General features: G+C 50.5%; 1 protein-coding gene across 1 annotated transcript; it reads left to right on the top strand.

The window, feature by feature from the left end:
* Positions 1-12,111: 12,111 nt before the first annotated feature.
* On the top strand, positions 12,112-24,889 carry LOC311587606 (rhomboid domain-containing protein 2). The gene is made up of 4 exons (XM_084764644.1): positions 12,112-12,349; positions 15,664-16,071; positions 18,757-18,907; positions 23,371-24,889. The coding sequence occupies exons 1-4, from the start codon at positions 12,172-12,174 to the stop codon at positions 23,717-23,719; spliced, it is 1,086 nt and encodes a 361-aa protein (XP_084620770.1). The 5' UTR covers positions 12,112-12,171; the 3' UTR covers positions 23,720-24,889.
* The last annotated feature ends 580 nt before the right edge of the window (positions 24,890-25,469 follow it).

Here is a 25,469-nt window from a genome sequence, read left to right as displayed (position 1 = left end):
GTTCAGACTGGCTTCTCTCAGTTTCTCACTGAATTGTTCTGCTTGGCCTTATACTAACTCTAGCAGTCTGTTCTAATCTTGTGGCTCCTTCTCTTTCTCTGGATCATTCTGGCTTCACCTGTGCCTAGCTTGTTCTCCCCTCAACCTGCCCCTGTAAAACTCTCCTGGTAAAAACTGCCTCTGGATTCCATGAACCGAAGTGCTGCAACTCAACTCCACTGCACTGCCTCTCAACGCACTCTCAAGCAAGTGGCCTGAACAATATTAACTAGAACTCAGAGATCCGCATGCCTCCGTCTCCTGAGTGCTGAGATTTAAGTCGTGCACCACCATGCCTAGACCTAAGCTTTTCTTTACTAGAAACTTGCTCAACACCAGGCTGGTCTTGAACCCAGAGATCTGCTTGCCTCTGTCTCCTGGGGTTAAAAGCGTGTCTGTTTCCAGCTGGATCACACAGACCTAGAAGATCATTTTGGATATGATTTCTTGCCAGAGAAGCCATGTTCTGAATTAAAATTTCCCTACAGAACCTGAGTTCAAACAGTCAACACTGATGTAAAAAATCTGGGTGTGGCCACACCACACCGGTAAGACCAGTACTAGTAGCAGACAGAGGCAGGAGGATTGCTGGGGTCATTGGCTAATTTTATTTCTGAGGTCAGAGAGACTTGATGTCAAGGGAACAGGACAGGGCTTTCCTGGAATTGCTGTGTAGATCAGGCTGGCCTCGAACTCACAGAGATCTGTCTGCCTCTGCCTCCTGAGTGCTGAGATTACATGTGTGCACCACTGTGCCTGGCTCAGAGCACATACTTCGATTCCCATCCTTTCCTATTGATTGATACAAGTCCTGTTTACCCTGGCGGGCATCCCATGGGCCCTTGGGAAACTTACATGGTCTTCTCTTGTTGGCTGGGGTGTCTTGCACACAGCTTTCAGGTTGGTCCACAATTGGTCCAAATATTTTATTGGAAGACACCACTCTGGGTGAACTCCAGACGAACTCAGTTACTCCACAAACACTCACTGAAGACAGGAAGGGAGGCGAATCTCCTGTGACTCAGAAAAAAAGCGTCAGCTACGGAGAAAGCTCAGTGGGTAAAGTGCTTGCTAAGACATATGGGGACCTGGGTCTGACCCCCAGAACCCATGTAAGAAGACTCTGGCATGATGGGGGGGAGAGGGGTGGCGCAGACAGAGATGGGACCATCCCTGAGGCTTACTGGTGGCCTCACATGACTGCTAGTTCCAGGTCAAAGGGAGAGACTCTGTCTCAAAAAGCAAGGTGTGGGGCTGGAGAGATGTCTCAGCGGGTAAGAGCACTTGCTGCTCTTCAAGAGAACCTAAGTTCAATGCCCAGCACCCACATGGCAGCTCACAGCTGTCTGTAACTCCAGTTCCAGGGGACCCAACACCAACACGCAAACATACGTGCAGGCAAAACACCAATGCACGTTAAATTAAAAAAGAAAAAGAAGGCCAGGTGTGGTGGCGCACGCCTTTAATCCCAGCACTCAGGAGGCAGAAGCAGGTGGATTGCCGTGAGTTCGAGGCCAGCCTGGTCTACAAAGTGAGTCCAGGATAGTCAAGGCTACACAGAGAAACTCTGTCTCGAAAAACCAGAAAGAAGCTGGGCATGGTGGTACAGAGGCAGGCGGATCACTGTGAGTTCGAGGCCAGACTGGTCTACAAAGTAAGTCTAAGACAGCCAAGGATACACAGAGAAACCCTGTCTCGAAAAACCGGAAAAAAAAAAAAAAGAGAAAGGAAAAGAAAGCAAGGTGGTTACACACCTTTAATCCTAGCACCTGGGAAGCTGAGCCAGGTGGCTCTGTGAGTTTCAGGCCAGCCTGGTCTACATTTCAAGTACTAGTCTAGCCAAGAATACATAGTGAGACATTGGAAAGAAAGAAAGACAAGGTGGATGGTTTCCTGAAGATGTTTTCTGGCCTCCCCACAATTCCCATATATGTGCACATGTGTACACACACACACACACACACACACACACACACACACAAATAGAATTAAAATTAAAGTGTTGCACAACCGAGGAAGACACCTGCCATTGCATCTGGCCTCCACACATGCACGCACAGGTGCGCACGCACATGCATACAAGAGCCAGATGTGGGGTGCACACGCCCATGTACATAATCTCTGCTTTCCAGAGGCAGAAGCAAGGGGATTAGGAGGTCACCCTCTATTTATTTGCCTCAGCAAGTTTGAGGCAAAGGAAAGAGGGAGGAAAAGGAGGAAGTGAGAGAGGGAAGGGGGACATTAGGGGACGCAGAGGGAAGGGACAAGAATGGAATTCCAGCCCTGTCACCAATGTCTGAATGGGCTTGTTTCTCCCAGGGTTTTTTTCTCTTTCTTTCTTTTCTTTTCTTCCCCCCCCCCCCCAGACAGGGTTTCTCTGTGTATCTTTGACTGTCCTGTACTCACTTTGTAGACCACGCTGGCCTTGAACTCACAGAGATCCGATCCTCCTGACTCTATCTCCCTAGTTCTGGGATTACAGGCATACATCACCAGGCGCAGCTTTTGTTCTGTTTTGGTTTGGGTTGGTTTGGTTTTCGAGACAGGATTTCTCTGTGTAGCCTTGGCTGTCCTGGGCTCGCTTTGTAGACCAGGCTGGCCTCGAACTCACAACAATCCATCTGCCTCTGTCTCCCAAGTGCTGGGGTGCGCCACCACCACCCGGCCTTCTCCCACACTTTCTAAACCATCAGAAGGTCCTAACACTTCAAGAGCTCACCTTTAACTTGCCCTTCGAAAGCTTAGCTCTCAAGGTTTCCTAGATTTTTTAGGATTAACTCCCACATTGCTCGGTTTGGCCTACAAGGGGTCCCTTGAGCTCCTGACCTCCCTCTTGTCAGCCTTCTGCTGCTTCCCTGGAGCCAAGCAATTGGGCAATTCTAAGACCGCTGCAGATCCCTGGGCTCAGGCCAAGAGGGTCCAGGAAATGCTGGACCATTTATCCATAAAGCCTGAGGAAACAGCATGGAGCTGGCCGCTAGGTGGCAGTGAAGACCCAGCAGCGGTCCAAGATTTGTCTCCAGCAGCTGGGCCTGGAGAGACTGCAACCACCAGGGGGCGCCATAGGATCCTGATGTCCTGTACGCTACCGCGCTGCCCCAGACCCCTGATTCCCCACATCCCCACCCCGACTCTCGGCATCCACAAGGGAGTTGAAGCCTAAACCCCACTGTGTCCTCCAGACCTTCCCGGGAGTCATTCTGCGACTTCCCCGAGGATCTAAAGACATGCATTGGGGGTCAAGGTGGGTCCACTCAAGAACCACCCCAGGCTGGGACAAGCACAGCGCTCTCAGCTGTCTAAGTGTGCTATCTGGTGCTCATTAATTACTACCTCAGACCCTCTCGTGCACCCCACCCCTACCCCTCTCTTCCCCATCCCAAATACAAGCGTTGTAGAGGAAGAAGGAGTCACTGAAAGTTGCTTCATTTCTTTATTGAGACAGGAAGGTCTTTGCCTTGGAACTCATTGTGTAGCCCCCCCCGCCCCCCCCCCCCGGTCTGGCTTTGAACTCACAGAGACAACCCCCCCGCCCCCTCCCCCGCCTCTACCGCCAGAGTGCCGGGATTAAATGTGTTTATCATCATGCCCAGTTTATCTGGGGCTAGGGATGGAACCTGGCGCAAACACTCTGCCAACCAGCCCAGGCTGATTCCCAGCCCCATAGCAGGCGTTTTGCTTGGATGGGTTTGTCTTTTTGCTATTGTTTATTATCTATTTGTTTCTTTTTAGATAGGCTTTCACCGTGTGGTCCAGGCTGGCCTCGAACACTAGATCCTCCTGCCTCAGTCTCCCAAGTGCTAGGATTACGGGTCTGCACCGCCGTTTCTGGCAGCTATTCCTGTTTTGTTTTGTTTTGTTGATGCCCTTTTTTATTATGGGTTGCTAATTAGTTGCCTGCATCATGATTTTATTGGGAGTGGATAGAAAATTTATCCCTCTCTCCAACTGTGACAATTCATACTGAGGCCTCTTCAAAAATGGTTTGGGGACAGCGAGGTGATTTTGTGGGTAAAGGCACTTGCTGCCCATCCTGATGACCTGAGTTTGACCCCTGTGCCCCCCCCCTCGGTGGAATGAGAAGACTGACTCCTTCAAGTTGTCTTGTTCTTCATTTTGGTTTGGTTTGGTTTGGTTTGGTTATTTGGTTTTTCTTGTAGACTTGGCTGTCCTGGACTCGCTCTGCAGACCAGGCTGCCTTCCAACTCAGAGATCCACCTGCCTCTGCCTCCAGAGTACTGGGATTAAAGGCCTGTGCCACCATGCCCATAAATAAATAAATAAATAAATAAATAAAGTGTAGCAGTAGCTTAGAATCTGTGCACTTCCTCATATGCTTTTGATATTGTCTGGACTTGTAATAGCTAATATGGTGTCAGTGCAGAGCCATGGCTGGCGTGTAGTGTTATTAAAGAAATGATGATCAGAAAGGAGGCAGAGGAGCCGGAGGGCTGGCATGGAGCGAGGCGTGCTTGCTGTGCTCGCAGAGGACCTGGCTCAGGTCTCAGTACTGCGTCCGGTGGTTCACAACCACATGTAATTTCAGATCTAGAGGATCTGATGCCCCTTTGTGGACTCCGCGTCGTGTAGTGGATGTACACGCCGTTTTCATTTTGATCCCAAGCGTGGGATGTGAAACAGACTCGTGTGAGGGTGTGCGGTGTCTGTCAACTGGAAACAGACTTGTGAGAGAACAGGTGGTGGTGTCCGCTGGACGAGGAACCGCCTCTTGTGGGGGCGTGGTCTTTGCCAAGTGATAAACATCCTAGTATGGACTCTGAGAGGAGATATATATACATATACATACATACATACATACATACATACATATATATATATATATATATATATATGAGCCCAAAACAAGAGGTGGGGTTTTTTTGGTCTTGGCATCATTTCCTGTCCATCGGTCCACTTCCAGAGGCTCCTAGAGAGAACCGCTACAGAGAACGCTTCGAGGTTCCGGATTCTGGCTGCTGCCCCAGATTCCCGCTACTGTGGCTGCAGTCACCTTTGCTGACTTGCTGGTTTGTTGTTTATGGGGCTGCTGGAATCCTGCTGAGAAAGAGTGGAATTGCTCCAAGGAACTGAGTCTGAAAAGCTCTACTTCTCCTGGTCCCAGTAACCTCGTCTCTCTCCTATCTAGGGCAGGTGGGTTAGAAAGGAGGCACAAGCATTAAAGAAATCCAAATAAAGTAGGCTTTAAAAAGTTCAAAGCAAGCCAGGCGTGGTGGCGCACGCTTTTAATCCTAGCACTCGGGAGGCAGAGGCAGGTGGATCACTGTGTGTTCGAGGCCAGCCTGGTCTACAAAGTGAGTCCAGGACAGCCAAGGCTAACACAGCGAAGCCTTGTCTTGAAAAAAAAAAAAAAAGTTCAAGGCCTACATCACTGGGCATTTATGCTCATGTATACACACCCAGTATGCGCGCGCAGTCTCTACATGCTTAGTCAAGACGCAATCCCTCCGCCACAAGCGTTCTCTTTTTCATTTGGCCGTCAGCTTCCGTATGTAAAACAGGGTGACCTTGAACTGTTGATCTTTATGTCTGCCTCCCAAGCGCATGATCACAGGTGTGAACCACGGCTGGCGCTGAATAATGTACGTATACTGCTGGCTGAATCTTTGGATTTAAAACTCATGGAAATGGAAGTCCAGCTCGTGTGTGTGTATGTGTGTGTGTATGTGTGTGTGTGTGTGTGTATGTGTGTGTGTGTGTTTGTGTGTGTGTACCCAAGGATGGCCTCGAAGTTCCAATCCTCCCGCTTCTACCTCCCAGATGCTGGGCTGACTGGGGGACCACCACGCTCGATTATCACAGATGTTAAATTAACACCGAGGATGATGCAACAGTGAGCCTGAACCGTGATTAAGGTTTTACGTAACAGGAAGCAAAATATGAGTCAGGAGACTGGTGACGAGGAGGGAAATAGAAACAGGAACTGGAGCTGCTGTTATCCAAGTCCAGGGGTGGCGAGGAGGAAGCAAGTCCTGGGCTTCCCTTCCCTGTTGCTAGTCTGCCCACTACTTAGAAAAAAATAAATAAATGTCATGTGTCTTGTATTGGTGTGCACACGCGCTCTCAAGCCACAGCACAAATGTGGAGTCAGAGGATGACTTGCGGGAATCAGTTCTCTCCTTCCACTGTGTGAGTCTGGGGGATGGAACTCAGGTCCTCAGACTTGGCAGCAAGTGCCTTAACCTGATGAGCCGCCTTACCAGTGAGTGTGCACACGTGCCTGTGCACGCGAGCGCGCGCACACACACACACACACACACACACACACACACATACATACACACTTGTTTTTGTTTTTCAAGAGAGGGTTTCTTTGCGTAGCCCTGGCAATTTTGGAACTGCCTCTGTCAACCAGGCTGGCCTCAAACTCACAGAGACCCACCTGCCTCTGCTTCCAGAGTACTGGGCTTAAAAGCGTGCGCCACCACCACCTCGCTAGTGCTACATTATTTTACATGTAGGGCTTCCTTGGAGGATCCCCATAGCACGAGGCATGTGAACATAAGCTATCATTGCATCCCGGCGTGGTGGCGCACGCCTTTAATCCCATCACTCAGGAGGCAGAGGCAGGCGGATCACTATGAGTTCGAGGCCAGCCTGGTCTACAAAGTGAGTCCAGGACAGCCAAGGCTACACAGAGAAACCCTGTCTCAAAAAACAAAACAAACAACAACAACAAAAAAGCTGTCATAGCTACCACTTCAGCTGGAGGTGTGGACAGTCCTCTCCCCTTGGTCCCTTCCCTTCTTACTTCCCGGAGGTCCCCTTCTGAAGAAATCCACAATCGGCTGAAGCCACGGGGAGCAGAAGCAGCCGCCCACACCATTTCCATCAACCCACTAACAGACAGCGGACATGTGAACGGCTCCACACCAAAGCAACATAGGAAACCAGAAGGGCCAAGGGCGCGCTGCCCAAAGCGCTGCCTCACGGAGTCAGGGACGAGAGCCTGAGGATTGTGAGGGGAGTGTGGTGTGAAGCACAGACATCCTGGAGGACTGTCGTGTCGAGACGCAACCTCAAGCCAGACATGGTGGCACATGCTTGAAGTCCCAGTGTGTGGGGACAGAAGGAGTACATGGGAACTTGCTGTTGGGTTCCAGATCCGGGACAAGGAGCTGAGGTGCATGTTTAACATACTAGAGTGGACCTGGCCTCCAGGTTCTCCCAGCATCCCTCAGTCCCTACCTGTTACAGAGCATGGCTGGCCTGCCCCGCCCTCTAGCCTGAACTTTCCAGCCCTGAGGCTGGGCTTCCCTGTATAATCCAGACATGTTGGTTCCCTCTTCCCCCCCTTCTGAATTTTCTCTCACCCTGAGTGTGCCTCCTCATCCTCTCTGTCTCCCCCCTCCCCCGCCCCCATGGCCACTCCTCTGGCTTCTTTCCTTGGGACCAGTGAGCTGCGGCCAATAAAGCTGCCTTTATGCTTTGATCTGACTTGAATTGGCTTATTTTGTCAGTAAAGAAAACCTATTACTTGCCTCAAAGGAAAAAAAAATTAACTGCGAAAAATACCAAGCAGCCAAGGCTACACAGGGAAACCCTCTCTCTCTCAAAAAAAAAAAAAGAGAGAGAGAGAGAGAGAGGGAGAGAGAGAGAGAGAAAAGAAAGAAAGAAAAAGAAAGAAAGGAAAATATCAAATACAAGCTGAAGACTAGGGTGTGTCTCAGCAGTACAGCATTGCCTGGTGTATATGAGGTATCCCAGTACCACCAAAAAAGGCGGTAAGAATCTAAGTTGGGGCACATCAGCTCATGCCTGTAGTCCGAGCATAGAAGACAGATCACTTGACCCGAAGAGTTAGAGGCCAACCAGATTGAAGGCAGTAAAATCCCATATCTCTCTCTCTCTCTCTCTCTCTCTCTCTCTCTCTCTCTCTCTCTCTCTCTCTCTCTGTGTGTGTGTGTGTGTGTGTGTGTGTGTGTGTGTGAGAGAGAGAGAGAGAGAGAGAGAGAGAGTGAGTTGCGGCGTGCCTACAGAGATGGCTCTGTGGTCCCCAGCACTGAATGCTCCTCAAAAGGACTTAGAGTTAGTTCCTAGCACCCAACATGGAAACTCAAAAATGCTTGTAACTCCATTCCCCGAGAACCCACTGCAAGTATGAGGCACACAGACATGCATGCACGTTAAAGTACAAGTAAATAAATATTTTTTTTAAAAATGTTTTTAGTTGTGGAGCTGGGAATGTGGTTCAGTTGATAGTGTGCTTCCTTCCCCCAGCCCCAACATGGATTCTCTGTGTAGCCTTGGCTGTCCTGACCTCTGGTGGAGCAGTCAGTGCTCTTAACCTCTGAGCTATCTCTCCAGCCCTTATTCTAAAGAGCCCGGTTGAAAGGAGCTGAGTCTGTTTCTTTTCCAAACCGACAGCTGCTGCTTTGCGTCTATTTCACTTCACACCTGCCACTGTGGGCGGGCTGTGACCTCACTCCGAGAGCCCAAACAAACCCTTCCTTCCATAAGTCGTTACTATCACAGCATCCAGAAAGTAAGGAACAGAGCCGGGCGTGGTGGCGCACGCCTTTAGTCCAAGCACTCGGGAGACAGAGGCAGGTGGATCGCTGTGAGTTTGAGGCCAGCCTGGTTTACAAAGTGAGTCCAGGATAGCCAGGGCTACGTAGAGAAACCCTGTCTCAGAAAGAAGGAGGAGGAGGAGGAAGAGGAGGAAGAAGAGGAGAAGAAGAAGAAGAAAAAGAAGAAAGGAACACCTTTAATCCCACTACTTGGGAGGCAGAGGCAGGCAGATCTCTGAGTCCAGCCTGGTCTACAGAGTAAGTTCCAGAACAGCTAGGGCTACACACAGAAACCCTTTCTGGAAAAAACCTATTATTATTATTTTTTTTTCAAGACAGGGTTTCTCTGTGTAGCCCTGGCTGTCCTGGACTAACTTTGTAGACCAGACTGGCCTTGAACTTACAGCCATCCGCCTGCCTCTGCCTCCCGAGTGCTTGGATTAAAGGCGTGCGCCACCACCACCCGGCTAAAAACCTAATTATTTAATTATTTAATTATTTAAGAGTGAAGACTATACCTGAGCATGGCAGCACACCCCTTTAATCTCAGCACTCAGGAGGCAGAGGCAGGTGGATCGCTGTGAGTTCAAGGCCAGCCTGGTCTACAAAGCGAGTCTAGGACAACCAGGGGTACACAGAGAAACCCTGTCTCGAAAAACGAGTGAAGACTATAGGGCCCCACCAGCTTTGCAGTAGGTGACATGTGCCTTGCCTGGGTCATGATACAGATGCTTAGGTTAGGGACCAGAAAAGGTCTTGGGTCTGTAGATGTCTCATCGGAGACCAAAACAGGGTGAGATGCGTGGCCTACATACATCTCTTCATGCTGCCTCTGCCTTCTTTGCTGCCTCAACCTTAGCACGGGGCTCCCCTCACCTCTAAGGGCAACATGAATAGTCTTCCCTTCAAGGCTATCTTCCAGACACCGTGACTGGAAATGGCAGACCATGAACATACATCAGAAGAGTAGGGAGAAAACACAGGATTAACATATGAGAGCTGGGGGTGGGGGTGGGGGGGGTGAGGGGGGTGCCCCAGGGTGTAAAGGAACTTGCTGCTAAGTCTCATGACCTGGGTTTGATCCCTAAGGCCCACAAGGGTCTTGATGAAACCATTTCTTATATTTAGCTCTAGAATAAACTCTTTGAAATGAGAGTTGTGGTTTGTGTTGAAAGAAAGACCACGCCTGACCTTCCCCCTCCCCCCTCCCCCCCTCCCTTGGGTTTTCCAGGCTATGATGTTCACTTGTTTGTTTGTGTCAGGGTATGTGGGTGCTTGCCTGGAGGTCAGAGGACAGATTTCAGAAGTCAGCTCTCTGGTTCTCTTGATCCACCATGTGAGTCCAGGGGGTCAAACTCAGGTCCCCAGGCTGGGTACCTTCCCTTTTCAAACACCTCATTATTCCTAGCCTGTGTCTGTAGCCCTTACTGCCCCCTAGTGGTAGGTGTTATGTGAGCAACGTTTTTGTTTCTTTGGCTGGCTGGATTCATTTGGGCTTTAGTGGATGGTTTCTTGGTTACCTCTGATTGTTTTTCAGAAGTCCGCTATTGCGCCGGGCGTTGTGGCGCACGCCTTTAATCCCAGCACTCGGGAGGCAGAGGCAGGCGGATGTCGGTGAGTTCGAGGCCAGCCTGGTCTACAAAGTGAGTCCAGGACACGCAAGGTTACACAGAGAAACCCAGTCTCAAACAAAACAAAACAAAACAAAAAAAAAGAAGTCTGCTATTAAATATACAGATGCTGAGGAGGAGAGATGGGGGCTGCAGCTCGGTGGCAGAACGCTTACCTCTCATGTATGAGGCTGTAGGCTCAGTGCCCAGTACTGTCGAAACAAAACAAAACATCCTGGTAAAGGACTATCTGAAGTCGTCCCCTGGGACCCTGCAAACTGGGATTTAATTCCAGACTCTCTTCCCACCGGGGACTTCATCTGCTAAAGCACGTGTAGCTCCGAAAGGGCTTTTCCTCTTCCGGAAGCGCCTTTCAAACTGTAAAAGGCTAAAGCGACATAGCGCATGTGTAACTCTTGAGACCGCCCCCCCCTTCCCCACTCCTTCAGTTGACTCACTTCCCCTCCTCCGACTCACTTCTCCCTCCCACCCCCTGCTCAGCCAATACAGGTAGGAATACCCAAGTTCAAATCCTTTCTTTGCCACTTAACTGTATCACTCAGGGACCCTCCTAGACTCAGTTTCCCTTTTCGCGCAACAGAGACAAACACAAATGATGTCTGGCTCTGTGGATCGCAAGATGCCATAATCATTACAGTAGGAAGGACAGGCTGAGAATGTAGTCCAGTTAGTAGCATGCTTGAATTCCCAGTTTTGCATAAACCGAGGGAGGTGGTGCATGCCTAAATCCTCGCCCCCCTACCCTCCCACCCCCCACCCCCACCCCCACCCCACCCCCGCATTCTGAAGGTGGAGGGTCAGAAGTTCAATGTTGACTTTGGCCACCGAGTGAGTCCAGGCTAGCCTGGGCTAAGTGAGATCGTCTTTTTAAAAAAACTAAAGCAAGGGCTGGAGAGGTGGCTCAGCGCTCAAGAGCATCCACTGCTGTTGCAGAGGACCAGAGTTCAGTTCCCAGCATCCACACTCACAACTGCCTGGCACTCCAGCCCCTGGCTTCCATGGGCACCTGCACACACCCACACAACAGACACGTACACACAAAATAAAAAAATAATAATAATAACAAAGAAAAATGCAAGAGGGAGTGGCTCTCAAGGTCCCACTCCCTCTCGGAGGATCTGCTGGCCGTTAATGGTTGCTGGGAAACCATTGGTGTAGCTTTCTTCAGTGGTGTAGCTTTCTTCAGTGATGTAGCTTTTCTCGGTTAAGTGCCCAAACTCCATAAATGACCCCATCTTGCTTCAGTAAGTGACTTTAATGAAACTCATTTGGGTCACACACACACACACACACGAAAAAAATAGAAGGAAGGAAGGAAAGAAAGAAAATGAAATAAGTAAGATGGGTGCATAAGGGAAACTAGGAGGGAAGAGAGAGGGTAATGGAGCTGTGACAAAATATAATCAAAATAATTATACACGTGTAGAAAATGTCAAAATGAAACCATTGTTATGTATAATTAATATCTGCTAAAAATCAGTTTAAAGGGCCTTCAAGATGGCTGAGAGTAAAGAAGCTTATGTGTACACCTATACACACTCTCTCATGAGGTAATAGCAAATAAAATCTAAAATAAAAGCAAAAAATAAAAAGGGACAGAGAAACGGCTCAGTGGGTAAAGGCCAAGCCTGATAATCCAAATTCAATACCCGGGTCTCACAGGTGGAGGGAGAGAACCAATTCCTTGAAGTTGTCGTCTGTCCGCAGATGGAATTAAATGTTTTCAAAAATTAAAGAGCAAGAAGAAGGAAGCTGAAGCCTGGGCGAGAGTACTGAAGAACCAGCCTGCTCACCTACAGTGAGCAAGCTAGAACTACAACTCCCGGCCTCCTTTGGGCGAGTAGCTCCACGGGATTGGGCCTTCCTCCATAGGGCGGGGCTTGAGAGGCCAGTCTTCCGCTGTTGCCACGGGAGACCGCCGCGGGGATGCGGAAATTGGTGAGAGGGGCGGCGCGCGGGAAGGTCTCGTGGCCATGGCGGCCATGGGGCCCGCCCGTCGGTTTTGGTGCTCTTGTCCCGAGGTGCCCTCTGCCACATTCTTCACCGCCCTGGTCTCGCTGCTGGTATCGGGTCCCCGGTTGTTCTTGCTGCAGCCGCCTCTGGCACCCTCGAACTTGTCTCTGCGCTCCGAGGCCCTGCGCAACTGGCAAGGTGAGCAGGGGCGGGGCCGGGAGGTCGCGCTCCCTCAGCCCGGGGACCCCCTAACCCCAGCCTCTGTGCCCATCACCTAGCTCCAGCATCTCGTGCCCAAAACCTCATCATCATTTCCGCCAGTTCCTTTCTTAACCAAAATTGCCCCCTTCTTTGTCCCCCCAGATCCATTCATTGTTTGATCTCGAAGGTGATTGATTACCCTTCCTTCTCCGCCCCCCCCCCCCCCCCGGTTTTTTATAAACACAGACTCCATTCTCTGAAGGCCTGGGCCCCACAAGAACAAAACAAGCCTCTCACTTTCATCGTGACAATTGAACTTCGTCTCTTGACACCCCTAAGAACGGCTTTTCGTCTTGAGTCTAGAATTTTCTGCCGTGGTCTTTACCTTAATCCCAACTCTTAATTCCAGCTCACAGAAGGAGCCTCTGGTGAAGTGTTTATTTTCTCCCGGGGAGAGAAATTTCTCAGGCCAACTAAGTCTGTAATCATCCTTTTGTAAAAGACGGGAGTCCTAGTCTTTGTTTCTTCCTCATTCTTTCCTGGGAAATCCTGGTCGCTTCGCTCCCAGTGTAACAGAGGCTCGTGCATTCATTCCATGTAATTCTCACAGAGATTTCATGACAGGCCATATTACACTGCCTGTTTACCAGAAATTGAGGCTGACTACACAGAATCACAGAGCTAATACATCATAGTATTGAGAGGAACCAAGCCTTTTTTTTTTTTTTTTTTAAAGACAGGTTTTCTCTGTGATATCTCGGCTGTCCTGGACTCACTTTGTTGACCAGGCTGGCCTCGAACTCACAGTCATCCACCTGCCTCTGCCTCCCGAGTGCTGGGATTAAAGGTGTGCGCCACCATGACAGTTGGTAGCACTTCTTATAATCAGCAAAATGCCAGTCTAGATGAGGCACACATCCTCTTTTTTGTTTTGTTTCCTTTGAAACAGGGTCTTGTTGTTTATTTACGCCAGAACGGCCAGAATTCATTATGTCGCCCAGGCTGGCCTCAGACCCATGATCCTCCTGCCTCAGCCTTCTGAGCACTAGGACACAGACGTGCATCACCGTGCTTACTTAGCCCTAAGCAAGCCCTTACTTACCTTCTAAGTGACACCGTCACTTCATCTCTCTCTTTCATGTTAAGGTTTTAGCCCACAGAGATAGAAAAGTACATTAGAGAGAGCCATGTGTTCCTTTAATCCCATCACTGGCCGGGCAGAAGCAGCTGGAGGCAAGCAGATCTCTGTGAGTTCCAGGCCAGCCAGGGTTGCTTAGTGAGACCCTGTCACAAGCAATCACAAACAAACAAACAAGCACGTTAGATTGAGCCCTGTAAATCGGCTCAGCAGGTGAACTCACGTGCCACTAATCATGAGAGCTGGACTTTGATCCCCGAGACCCACATGGTAGAACTGACTCCTGCAGGTTTTCCTCTGAACTCCACAGGGGTGTGGCGGCACTTCCATGCACCCTCTTATATCCACAAATAAATAATCATTTTTAAAAATAATGTAACCGAGCTGGGCAGTGGTGGTGCACGCCTTTAATCCCAGCACTTGGGAGGCAGAGGCAGGCAGATCTCTGAGTTCGAGGCCAGCCTACAAAGTGAGTCCAGGACAGCCAAGGCTACACAGAGAAACCCTGTCTTGGGGAGAAAAAAAAGTCATGTACCTTAGTGACAACTTATATTTAGAAAAAAATTAAAGTATTAAACCAAGGAGGATGGCAGACACTTGTCGTCCCAGCAATCAAAAGGTGGAGGCAAGAAGATTTGAGTTCCTGGTCAGCCTGGAATAAGTAATGTAACTTAGTCTTTAAAAAAAAAAAAACCCAGGTGAGGTGACTTACACCTATAATCCCAGCCCTCATGAAACAGGAGCCAGCCTGGTCTATGTAGGAGTTTATAGGCCAGGCAATAGTGAAACCTCACAACGGAGAAAGAGAGAAAGCACTCTTTAAAAAAGACTTTTAATATTCTAATAGTATTATTAATGTTACTAAGGATAACTTTATAGTCTGCATAAGCCACAAGATAATTCCTGGTTCCTTTCCTCTTTTCCTGAACAGCCTCTGTGGAAGGAGAGGCCAGAATTACAGCTAGCAGCCGGGCACACAGTGTTATGTTACACCCACTCAACCCTGAAGCTGGTACAGTTAACTAACCCTCACACTGCCCAGTGAGGTAGGCCAGTATTCAAACCTAAAAGAGGAGGCCTGGAGAGCTGGCTCAGTGGCCAAGAGAGCTTGCAGCTTTTGGTTCCCAGCACTAGGTCTACCTGGAGCAGCTCCCAGCTGCCTGTGACTCCAGCTGCAGGGGATCCAGTGTCTTCCTCTGGCCTCCACAGGCGCCTGCACACAAGTGGCATATGCAGATACACAAAAATAAAAACAGTCTTTAAAAGAAAGCCTAAAACAGTATTGAGTCATTTGACAAGTTCAGAGACTACTCTAGTTTTCTTTCTTTTTTTCTTTTTTCTTTTTTGTATTTGTTTTTGTTTTGGAGATAGGGTTACTCTGTATCTCCTTGGCTGTCCTGGACTCCCATTGTAGACCAGGCTGGCCTTGAACTCACAGCCATCCGCCTGCCTCTGCCTCCTGAGTGCTGGGATTAAAGGTGTGCACCACCATGCCCAGCAAAAGATTTACTTATTATTATGTATACAGTGCTCTGCCTGCATGTACACCTGCAGGCCAGAAGAGGGCAGCAGATCACATTATAGATGGTTGTGAGCCAACATGTGGTTGCTGGGTATTGAACTCAGGACCTCTGGAAGAGCAGGCAGTGGCCCTTAACCTCTGAGCCATCTCTCCAGCTCCCACTCCAGTTTTCAAGCTACCTTTTTCACACATAGAAACCGGTGTTGATAGCGTCTGCCCCCAGGGCCAGGAAAGAACGGAGACTTCATTATGTGCTCATGCTTTGAATCGTGGGAATCCAGGAAGGAACGGAGACTGTTACATACTATGCCTCGAGTCATGGGCACTATGCTCACTTTCCTGTTGTGTTTTTGTTTTTCACTTTTGAGACAGGGTCCCACGTAGTTCCAGGCTGACTGCAAACTCAGTGTGGCTGGTGAATGACCCTGAACTCCTGATCTTCCTGTCTCCCCTCCTGAGTGCTGGTGTCCTAGTGCGCACCACCACTTCCTGTATGTGGTGCTAGTAATGGAACCCAGGGCTCTGGGCACGCCAGGCAAGCGCCCTGCCAACAGCCCAGCTTCTGCTCTCCCTTCCCTGGCTGCCGTGGCACCTGGTTGCCGCTGGCTGGACCAGCACTGCACTGGGCCACTAACCTGAAGCCACCCTTAGTTTACAGGCTGGTGACCTACATCTTCGTCTACGAGAACCCCGTCTCCCTCCTCTGTGGGGCCATCATCATCTGGCGCTTTGCTGGCAACTTCGAGAGGACCGTGGGCACCGTCCGCCATTGCTTCTTCACCTTGATCTTCACCGTCTTCTCCGCCATCATCTACCTGTCATTTGAGTCTGTGTCGTCGCTGTCTAAGCTGGGTGAGGTGGAGGATGCCAGGGGCTTCACCCCTGTGGCTTTTGCCATGCTGGGGGTCACCTCGGTCCGCTCTCGGATGAGACGGGCCCTGGTGTTCGGCGTGGTGGTGCCTTCTGTCCTCGTGCCATGGCTGCTGCTCGGGGCCTCCTGGCTCATCCCTCAGACCTCCTTCCTGAGCAACGTGTCTGGCCTTTTGATTGGCCTATCATGTATCCTTCCTGGGAGCGAACCGCAGAATGAAGCCGCGGTAGAGGGCACACCCACTGCAGAGTGTGGGGTGTCAGGTACAGTCTTAGGCTCCACACAAGCCGTGTGGGGTTGGGCTCCAGCTTGGCAAACCCGAGAGCCTTGGGCAGCTCTCTTCCCCACTCTGGAAACTTCGAATACGGTTGCCTGCCCAGGCCAGCTCAGCACAGCCAGTTAGCAATTTGAGCTTAACTGTACCGGCCTGACTTGACTTTTCTTGTAAACTGAGATGTAATCTACTCAGCCAACTATAGTGTGAGGTTCTGTTGGAAGACGGTTAGGAAGATGGCTACACGAGGGAAGCATTTGTGAAAGCTTGAGAACGTAAGTCATAGCCTGGAACTTCAGCTCTAACCCCTGCCCTGTGGAGGTGGACACGGGTAAGTCCCTCAGGCTTACTGGCCTGCCAGCTTAGCCTAGTTTGGTGAGTTCCAGATCAAGAGAGAGACCCTAATTCCTGAGGGTCACACAAGGTTTGCCACTGGCCTCCACACAACATGCGCTCACACAGAGTGCTCGTTGGACGAATCTCAGATGCCAGTCACCTGGGGATGGTCATGGAAACATTAAGAAACAGACCTGGGCTCGTTGGCGTTTTGTTTTGTTTTTGCAGGGTTAAGAGTATCAAACCCAGGGCAGTGTGTGTGACTGACAGGGACTCTACCACTGAGCTACATCCCAGCTCTTGGTTTTCTTTCTCTCAGAGGGAGAGGCATTGTAACAGGATCTTGCTGTAAGGCCCAGGCTAGCCTTAAACTCAAGACCCCCCCCCCCCCTTAGTGCTAGGATTATGGGCACTTGATACCACACCTGGTACCACACCCCAGTTAAATTTTTGTTAGTGTGTCCTTAAAAAAAAAGATGCCTGGTGTGGTAGCGCACTCCTTCAATCCTAGCACTTGGGGGGCAGAGGCAGGCAGATCGCTGTGAGTTTGAGGCCAGCCTGGTCTATAAAGTGAGTCTAGGACAGCTAATGCTACACGCAGAGAGACCTTGCCTCGAAAAACAAAACAAAACAAAAAGATTTATTTTTACTAATAGGTAAGTCTGTGGGTATGTGCACCTGCATGCTGGTGCTTGAGGTCCCCTGGCTTTACAGATGGTGGTGAGCTGCCATGTGGGTGCTGGCACCTGAACTTGAGTCCTCTACAGGAGCACTTGGCACTCTTAACTGTGGAGCCATCTTTAGATCTCCTGCCCTCAGAACGTACCTTCTTTTTGAGACAGGGTCTCACTATGTAGTTTTTGATGGCCTGGAACTCTAGTGAGACCAGGCTGGCCTCAAACTCACAGAGGTGGCCCATCTCTTCCTCCTGAGTGCTGGGATCAAAGATGTAGGTGTGCACCACTCCCAGCTTGCTTCTTGTAGTCCCGGCTTGCTTCTTGTAGTCCTGAGGTAAGGTGTGAGATAGTCCAGTTGGGCCTGGAGCTGACTGAGGCGGAGGATTACAGTCCTAATCCTCCAGTGCCCTCTGGAATAGCTGGGATTACAGCCTGGTACCTTGATTCTCTATTCTAGGCAGGGCTGGGATGCAACCTAGGCCCTCTAGAACCTCAGCCTGGCCTTGCTCACGGAGCTACACAGGCAGCACTGCCCTGTCTGGCATCTATTAGGGTCTAAGCCTTCCTAGTTAGGAGTTCTGAGCTCCAGACTGGTTTAAAATCTGAAATGTCTTGACCTTTAACATGACACAAGTGGCACATTCTGCACTTGACCTGACTAAATTGAAATAAGAACATGGACGCACCCAAAATCCGTGTGAAATCACCTCAGGCTGCTGAGGCGCAGGTGACACCTATGGATTTTGTCATGCCTATGCAAGCATTCATAGACCTGGGGTACTTCACTTAAACTTTGGCCTAAGAAATATTCAACCTGTGCTCACCCCTTGGTGCAGGCATAAACTAGATCCTCACTATTTATGGTAGGGCAGCTAGTAATGTGGCCCAGTGAGTAAAAGTGATTGCTGCCACACTTGACAACTTGAGTTTGATCCTTGAGACTGTCATGGTGGAAGGAAAGTTGACTCCAACCCCGTAAAGTTGTTCTCCAAGTTCCCTCACAGAGACACACACATGCACTGGCACACTCACACCCATATGCAGGTACACACATAGAGAACAAGTGTAATTAATATTTGTTGAAAGGTATATGAAACAGGCTGTACCTTTGTGGCTATACAGGCAGTGATGGACCAACAAAGATGGTGACCACATGGAGAAAATGCTTCCAGAGAGGCCACGTTGAAACTGCCGTGGTAGGGGTGGTGGCGCCTCTTAATCCCAGCCCTCAGGAGTTGGAGGTAGGCGGGGTGTAAGTGTGAGGCTAGACTAGGCTCTTCCCCCAACAAAAGGCCCTGTGAAGTTTGCTTGGGCACTGAGGTACAGCGCCTTCGATGTGGAGCAAACGTTCACATTATATTCAGGCTGGCTTGTGATGATGGCTGTGGTGGAAGGCTCAGGTTTATGTGTGAATTCCAACGCACACCACACGTGGCATTGTCCCTGTGAGGTACATGGATGGGGCTGTTCAGTTCTCTGCGGAGGCTGACACAGACCTGTGGCCTCCAGGGCCCGGGTCCTCTAGGGCGTGTCAGCTGCCTCCCTCCCTCCTGCTGCCTTCAGTTTTACTTAATGCACCACCTCAGACGGCCTCACCTATTGCTACTCCCTGGACCTCTCTGAGCGAGTAGCCCTGAAGCTTGACCAGAAGTTCCCCTTCAGCATCATGAGGAGGATTCCACTGTTCAAGTACATCTCAGGTTCTTCTGCCGAAAGAAGAGCAGCCCAGAGCCGGAGGTGAGTGATGGATTCCTTCACCTTTTTGGTTTTTTGGTTGGTTTCAGTGCTGGGAGGTAGGATCCAAGGCCTTCCGCACACTGGTCAGGTGCTCTGCCGCTGTGCTGCCACCCACCCCTGCCTTTGGTTTTGTAAGTCTGTGTCATAGAAGGCCAGGCTTGGCTTTGAACTCAGGAGGTTCCTGTCTGTTCCTCTCAGATACCAGGCTATAGGTATAATCGCACAGCTGGCTCTCAGTCTCATTCCAGCGCTACTGCAGACCCAGTAAAGGTTGTTGCTGGTCAGCCTTGGAGCGTAGAGGAAGGGGAACACAGTTCCTCAGCTATGTGTAGCTAAGGGTTGTACTTCTAGTTTAGCATAGAGTCTGCCTAGAATCCCCCAAGGAGGGGCAGGGGTGTGACTCAGCATTAGAGCACCTGCCTAGAATCTCCCAGTGAGGGGCTGCAGGTGTGGCTCAGTGGTAGAGCCCCTGCCTAGAATCCTCCAGTGAGGAGCTGGGGTGTGGCTCAGTGGTAGAGCAGCTGCCTAGAATCCTCCAGTGAGGGGCTAGGGTGTGGCTCATCGGTAGAGCCCCTGCCTAGAATCCACCAGTGAGGGGCTGAGGTGTGGCTCAGTGTTAGAGCACCTGCCTAGAATCCCCCAGTGAGGGGCTGGGGGGTGGCTCAGTGGTAGAGCTCCTGCCTAGAATCCCCCAGTGAGGGGCTAAGGTGTGGCTCAGCATTAGAGCACCTGCCTAGAATCCCCCAGTGAGGGGCTGGGGTGTGGCTCAGTGGTAGATCACCTGCCTAGAATGCCCCCCAGTGAGGGGCTGGGGTGTGACTCAGTGGTAGAACACCTGCCTGGTATCCCCCAGTGAGGGGCTGGGGTGTGGCTCAGTGGTAGAGCCCCTGCCTAGAATCCCCCAGTGAGGGGCTGGGGTGTGGCTCAGTGGTAGAGCCCCTGCCTAGAATCCCCCAGTGAGGGGCTGGGGTGTGGCTCAGCGTTAGAGCCCCTGCCCAGAATTCCCCAGTGAGGGGCTGGGGTGTGACTCAGCGGTAGAGCCCCTGCCTAGAATCTTCCAGTGAGGGCCTGGGGTGTGGTTCAGTGGTAGAGCACCTGCCTAGAATCCCCCAGTGAGGGGCTGGAGTGTGGCTCAGTGGTAGAGCCCCTGCCTAGAATCCCCCAGTGAGGGCCAGTGGTAGAACACCTGCCTAGAATCCCCCAGTAAGGCCCAGTGGTAGAGTACCTATTTAATTCACCTGAGGCCTTGGGTTCCAGCACTACAAGTAAGGAAAGAAAATCTATGCACAAATACCTTCTGAACACTAACCTCTGCCCTGTGTGAAAAGGAACCAAGTATGACTGGCCAAAGACACTTTCATGTAATGCTGAGTGATTTGTAGATAGTAATATTGTTTTCTTTCTTTTTTTAAAGATGGATTTATTTATTTTTTTGTTTGTTTGTTTAGTATACAGTGCACTGCATGTATGTACACCTGCAGGCGGGAAGAGGATATCAGATCACATTATAGATGGCATTGAGCCACCATGTGGGTGCTGGGAATTGAACTCAGGACCTTTGGAAGAACAGCCAGTGCTCTTAACCTCTGAACCATCTATTCAGTCCTTTTTTGTTTGTTTGTTTTTTGAGATAGTTTCTCTGTGTGTAGCCCTGCCTGTCATGAACTCTCTTTGTAGACGAGTCTGGCCTCAAACTCACCGCCTCTGCCTCCCGAGTGCTGAGGTTAAAGGTGTGTGCCACCACACCCGGCCGATAGTGATGATAGTTTTAACACTGCTTAGTCAGCAAACACTCTGTGGGCTGTGGCAGCTAGCCATGCTTAGACAGTCTGCTCAGTAGGTGACAGGGCAGGAAACCTAAAAGGGGAGATTTTTGCCTCCCCCACAAGAGCAAATGAGGCTGAGGCTGACTGTTTTTCAAGTCTGGGCTTGTCTGCTGTTGAAAACAATTAGGCAAGCTAGGCCTGGTGGCGCACTCCTTTAGTCCCAGCACTCGGGAGGCAGAGGCAGGCAGATGGCTGTGAGTTCGAGGCCAGCTTGGTCTACAAAGTGAGTCCAGGACAGCCAAGGCTATACAGAGAAACCTTGTCTCAAAAAAAAAACAAAAAAAACCAACAAAAACAACAACAACAACAACAAAAACCCCCAAACAATTAGGCAAGCCTCCAGAGCTTATGGGCCTCGTGCACATTTTATAAAAGCAGGTAAGATGAGTCCAGGGAAGAACCTGCTGTGGCCGGGGTCTCCTGCCTACACGTCCTCCTTTCCCACACTGCTTCTGCCGTTTGTGTTATTTCCACCTTGTGTCCCCTCGGAGACTCTACAATCCCAGCACGTCCCCGTCTGTGCTGCCTCCCAGAGAAGGGTCTTCCTGAGAAATGAGGAGCCAGCCCTGGTCTATCTCGCCCTCTCCCAGCTGTGAGGTGTTTTTCCTCTACTCCACTTTTGGCTTTGGGTTCTCTTCTAGTTGTTTATTGTGTGCGTGTTTTGTTCGTTTATTTTGAGACAGGCTCTCAAACAGCCCTGACATTCTTCAATAGCTGTGTAGCCAAGATGACCCTAAACTGCTGCTGCTGCCACTTCCACCTTAGTTCTGGGGATCACTGGGATGTACCCCCCATGACCAGTTCATGAGGGGCAGGCAGTAGAACCCAGGGCTCTGTGCACACTGGGGAAGCACTCTACTGACTGAGCCACCGTTTCCAGGCTCCAAGGAAGAAGCGGGCCATGGGGAGGCTGAGGCAGGAGGATTGGGAGCTGGAGGCCAGCCTGAGCTATGTAGTGCAACCCCAGCTCAGCTCACCATATCTAAAGAAGCTAAGGGCTGGCTGGGCGTGTGGCTCAGGGGCAGATGTGTGCCTGGTACAGAAGATTCTCCTAGCAGCCTGGCTGGCTTCAGAGGTACAGACTTCCCCCTCAGCAATGGGATGGGGCCACAAGCTCACACTCTTGGTGAAAGCAGCTTTGACCTGGACTCATGTGGGGTGTGTGGCCCTTTGTGGAATTCCTTCTCTTCCTCACGTGGCTGGTAGTCACTGGTTGCCAAGGTATCAGAACAGAACATGATGTCTCAAGAGTCACCCAGAGCACTGGGACGGGACACCTTGTTTATTTTAGTAAGCTACCACGTGGCTGACTGTGATTGCTCTTGTTCAGAAGGTTGATTGGGCTTAGAGGTTGGGTGGTTTGTTATAATAAAAATAGAGGGACCGGGCATGGTGGCGCACGCCTTTAATCCCAGCACTCGGGAGGCAGAGGCAGGTGGATCGCTGTGAGTTTGAGGCCAGCCTGATCTACAAAGCAAGTCCAGGACAGCCAAGGCTACACACAGAACCCCTGTCTTGGGGTCGGGTGGGGAATAGAAACAGTTTACTAGAAGGCAAGAAAAGATGGCTTAGTGGATAAGGACATCTGTCACTAAGTCTGAGGACCTAAGGTACATCCCTGGAACCTCAGGGTAGCGGGAAAGAACTGACTCCTGAAAGGTCTCACAGAAACACAAATGGAAAATAATCTTAATAAGCAGGTTGGGTGGGTATTATAATGCACATCTTTAATTCCCAGTACAAGGAAGACAGAGGCAGGCAGATTTCTGAGTTTGAGGCCAGCCTGTCCTACATAGAAAGTTCCAGGCCAGTCAAGACTATATAATGAGACCCTGTCTCAAAAAAGTAAAAGGAAAAAAGTACTCCCGGAAGCAGGAGTGGCCTAGTGAGCTGGGGATAGAAGTGACTCTGCTTGACACACACTGAGCAAGTGCTCTGCTACTGAGCCATTCTCAGCCCCCAGGGGAAAATAGTGTGTGTGTGTGTGTGTGTGTGTGTGTGTGTGTGTGTGTGTGTGTGTGTGTGTACACATGCCAGTCTAGTCAGGGCCGCATGTGGCAAAAACATGTTTTTCCGTAGAGGCAGCTGAAAAACAACAGCTGAAGTGAACTCAGGGGAAAATAGTGTGTGTGTGTGTGTGTGTGTGTGTGTGTGTGTGTGTGTGTGTGTGTGTGTACACATACCAGTCTAGTCAGGGCCGCATGTGGCAAAAACATGTTTTTCCGTAGAGGCAGCTGAAAAACAACAGCTGAAGTGAACTCACTCCTGTCCTCTACACCTGGGAGGAGCATGAAAACACACTCCAAGAACAAGTCTGTGTTTTGAAAAAACTGAGGTCACAATCAGAAATCTCACATGACTCCATTCTTGGACTGACGCATATGCATTTGGCCTCCTGTGCATTAGTGCCTAGACTTGACGCTGAGCACTACACAGGTGGCCCCACCATCCCTAGGATCCAGATGCTCTGCAGGCACTAGCAGGAGGAAGCCTGAGCCTGTCCCCCACCTCACAACATTAGTCTTTCATCTCCCTCAAACCCTAGTGCTAGCTATGGCCCCGGCCACACTCTTAAATGACACTGTGTACCTTGTCCCTGCCAGTAGAGTGACTGTCTTCTCTCTTACTCCTTTCTAGGCTGAACCCTGCACCTGGCTCCTACCCGACACAGAGTTGCCACCCTCATTTGACTCCAAGTCATCCTGTCACCCAGATGCAGCATGCCAATGGCCAGACACTGGCCGCCTGGCCTCCGGGGCACATGCCCAGCCTGCCTCCCTACCAGCCCGCTTCCGGCCTATGTTATGTGCAGAACCACTCGGGTCCAAACCCTGGTGCCTCCAGTGTCTACCCAGCTTCTGCAGGGACCTCTCAGGGGGTGCAGCCTCCCTCCCCCATCAGCTGTCCTGGCTCTGTGTATTCTGGAACCCTGGGTACCCCAGGGACGATAGGCTCCAAGGAGTCTTCCAAGGTCGCCATGCCCTAGTCTGTCTGAGCAGGAGGCTCCTGTCATGTTGGACAGAGAAAGGTCCTATCTGAGAATTTCTTAAGAATTATTTATTGCTGGGTGTGGTGGCGCACACCTTTAATCCCAGCACACGGAAGGCAGACACAGGCGGGTCACTGTGAGTTTGAGGCCAGCCTGGTCTACAAAGTGCGTCTAGGATAGCCATGGCTACACAGAGAAACCTTGTCTCGGAAAACAACAGCAACAACAAAAAATGATCAAAGCCAGGGGATGCTGGCTTTGGAAGCTTGAGGGTGAAAGATCAAAAGGTCAAAGTCTTTCTGGGCTCCAGAGCAAGTTCAAGGCCAGCCTAGGCTATCTATAACAGGACCCTATCTCAGAATTACTAAAAATGGCTGAAACTGAGCCTCCATGGTAGGGTTAACTAGTATATATAAGGCCCTGAGTCCTCAGCTCCACAAAAAAATAAAGGAAAAAAGAATTATTAAATACCTCCTTGCCAGCTCACAGAGTTAGTGCTTTGATAAATGTCCCTATATCTCTAGAGGCAGCTCTAGAAAGTAAAGTTTACTGACCCAGCTGTCAGAAGCAGGAAATAAAATTGGGCATGATGAGACATCCTATAGCCTCAGCTATGATCGAGGCTGGCTCAGAGGTTGAAGGTCATCCCCAGCTACACAGTGGGCTTGAGGCCAGCTACTGTGGGTAGCCCAGATGTGGATGGGCGTGGTGGCACACACCTTTAATCCCAGCTCTTGGGAGCCAGAAGCAGGTGGATTGCTGTGAGTTCGAAGATAGCCTGGCCCACAAAGCAAGTCCAGGACAACCAAGGCAAACACAGACCTTGTCTCAAAAGACAAAAAACAAACAAACAAAAAACAACACCCAAAACCAACCAAACAAAAGATGTTCTGGGGGTTCCACGGAGTCTTGGGGCTCCAAAGGCACTGCTGAGTTTCTTGGTTTCTAATTCAGTGTCCTGCACAGTTGTCATCCTCTGCTTGAGACTCTGGTCAGCCCTACCCTTCCCACCCTGCTCAGTGCCTGTGGGACCCTGCTTGTGTCAGGTGTGTCTGTAACAGCATAGTCCCCACAGCCATCCTCGTCCCTAGTGCCAGATGGTAGTCACAGCAGCAGTGTGCTGGTGGGCCACATTGCCTTTGTATAAAAACCAGCCTCCAACTGCCAGTGGTGTATGGCTTACTTGAGCAGCAATGGGCGTGATGATAAAAAGGTGTGAGGAGCCAGAATCATGTCAAGTCTAGCCTGTGCTCCGGGGTCTTCAGTGAGGGCCGGACTTGGAAAGTTGGTAGAAAAGATGAGGTAGGAATTTCATCAACCCAGAGGTGGTACAGCAAGTTAATGAGGCTCTGTCTCAGCACTTGAGAGGCAGAGACAGTACTCTTGAGTTTGAAGTCACCCTGGTCTAGGTATCGAGTTCCAGGATGTCTGAAACTACATAGTGAGACCCTGTCTCCAAAGATAAAAGAATGCCAGTAGTACCTGCCTATAAGCCCAGCACTTGAGAGTCACAGCACTTAAGTAGGTCTCTAAGGTCAGCGGGTTTACATGACCGGCTCCAGGGTTAGGGGTATGGCTCGGTGGTGGAGTGAGCACACACTGCCTAGTGTACAGGTGGCCCTGGCTTCCATCTCTGGTACTGAGGGGAGGGGCCGTGCTCTCTGCACAGGTGTTTTAGATGTGGCTCGTGGCCTTCACTTCCGGGAGCTATATGGCCTGGCTCTGGGCTTCCTCTAAGAGGTCCTAG

This window comes from Acomys minous, assembly GCF_964271855.1.
Source record: "Acomys minous genome assembly, chromosome: 16".
In the NCBI taxonomy this organism is placed as follows: Eukaryota; Metazoa; Chordata; class Mammalia; order Rodentia; family Muridae; genus Acomys; species Acomys minous.
The sequence above is the reverse complement of the archived record's forward strand: the minus strand, read 5'-3'. Positions and strand labels throughout refer to the sequence as shown.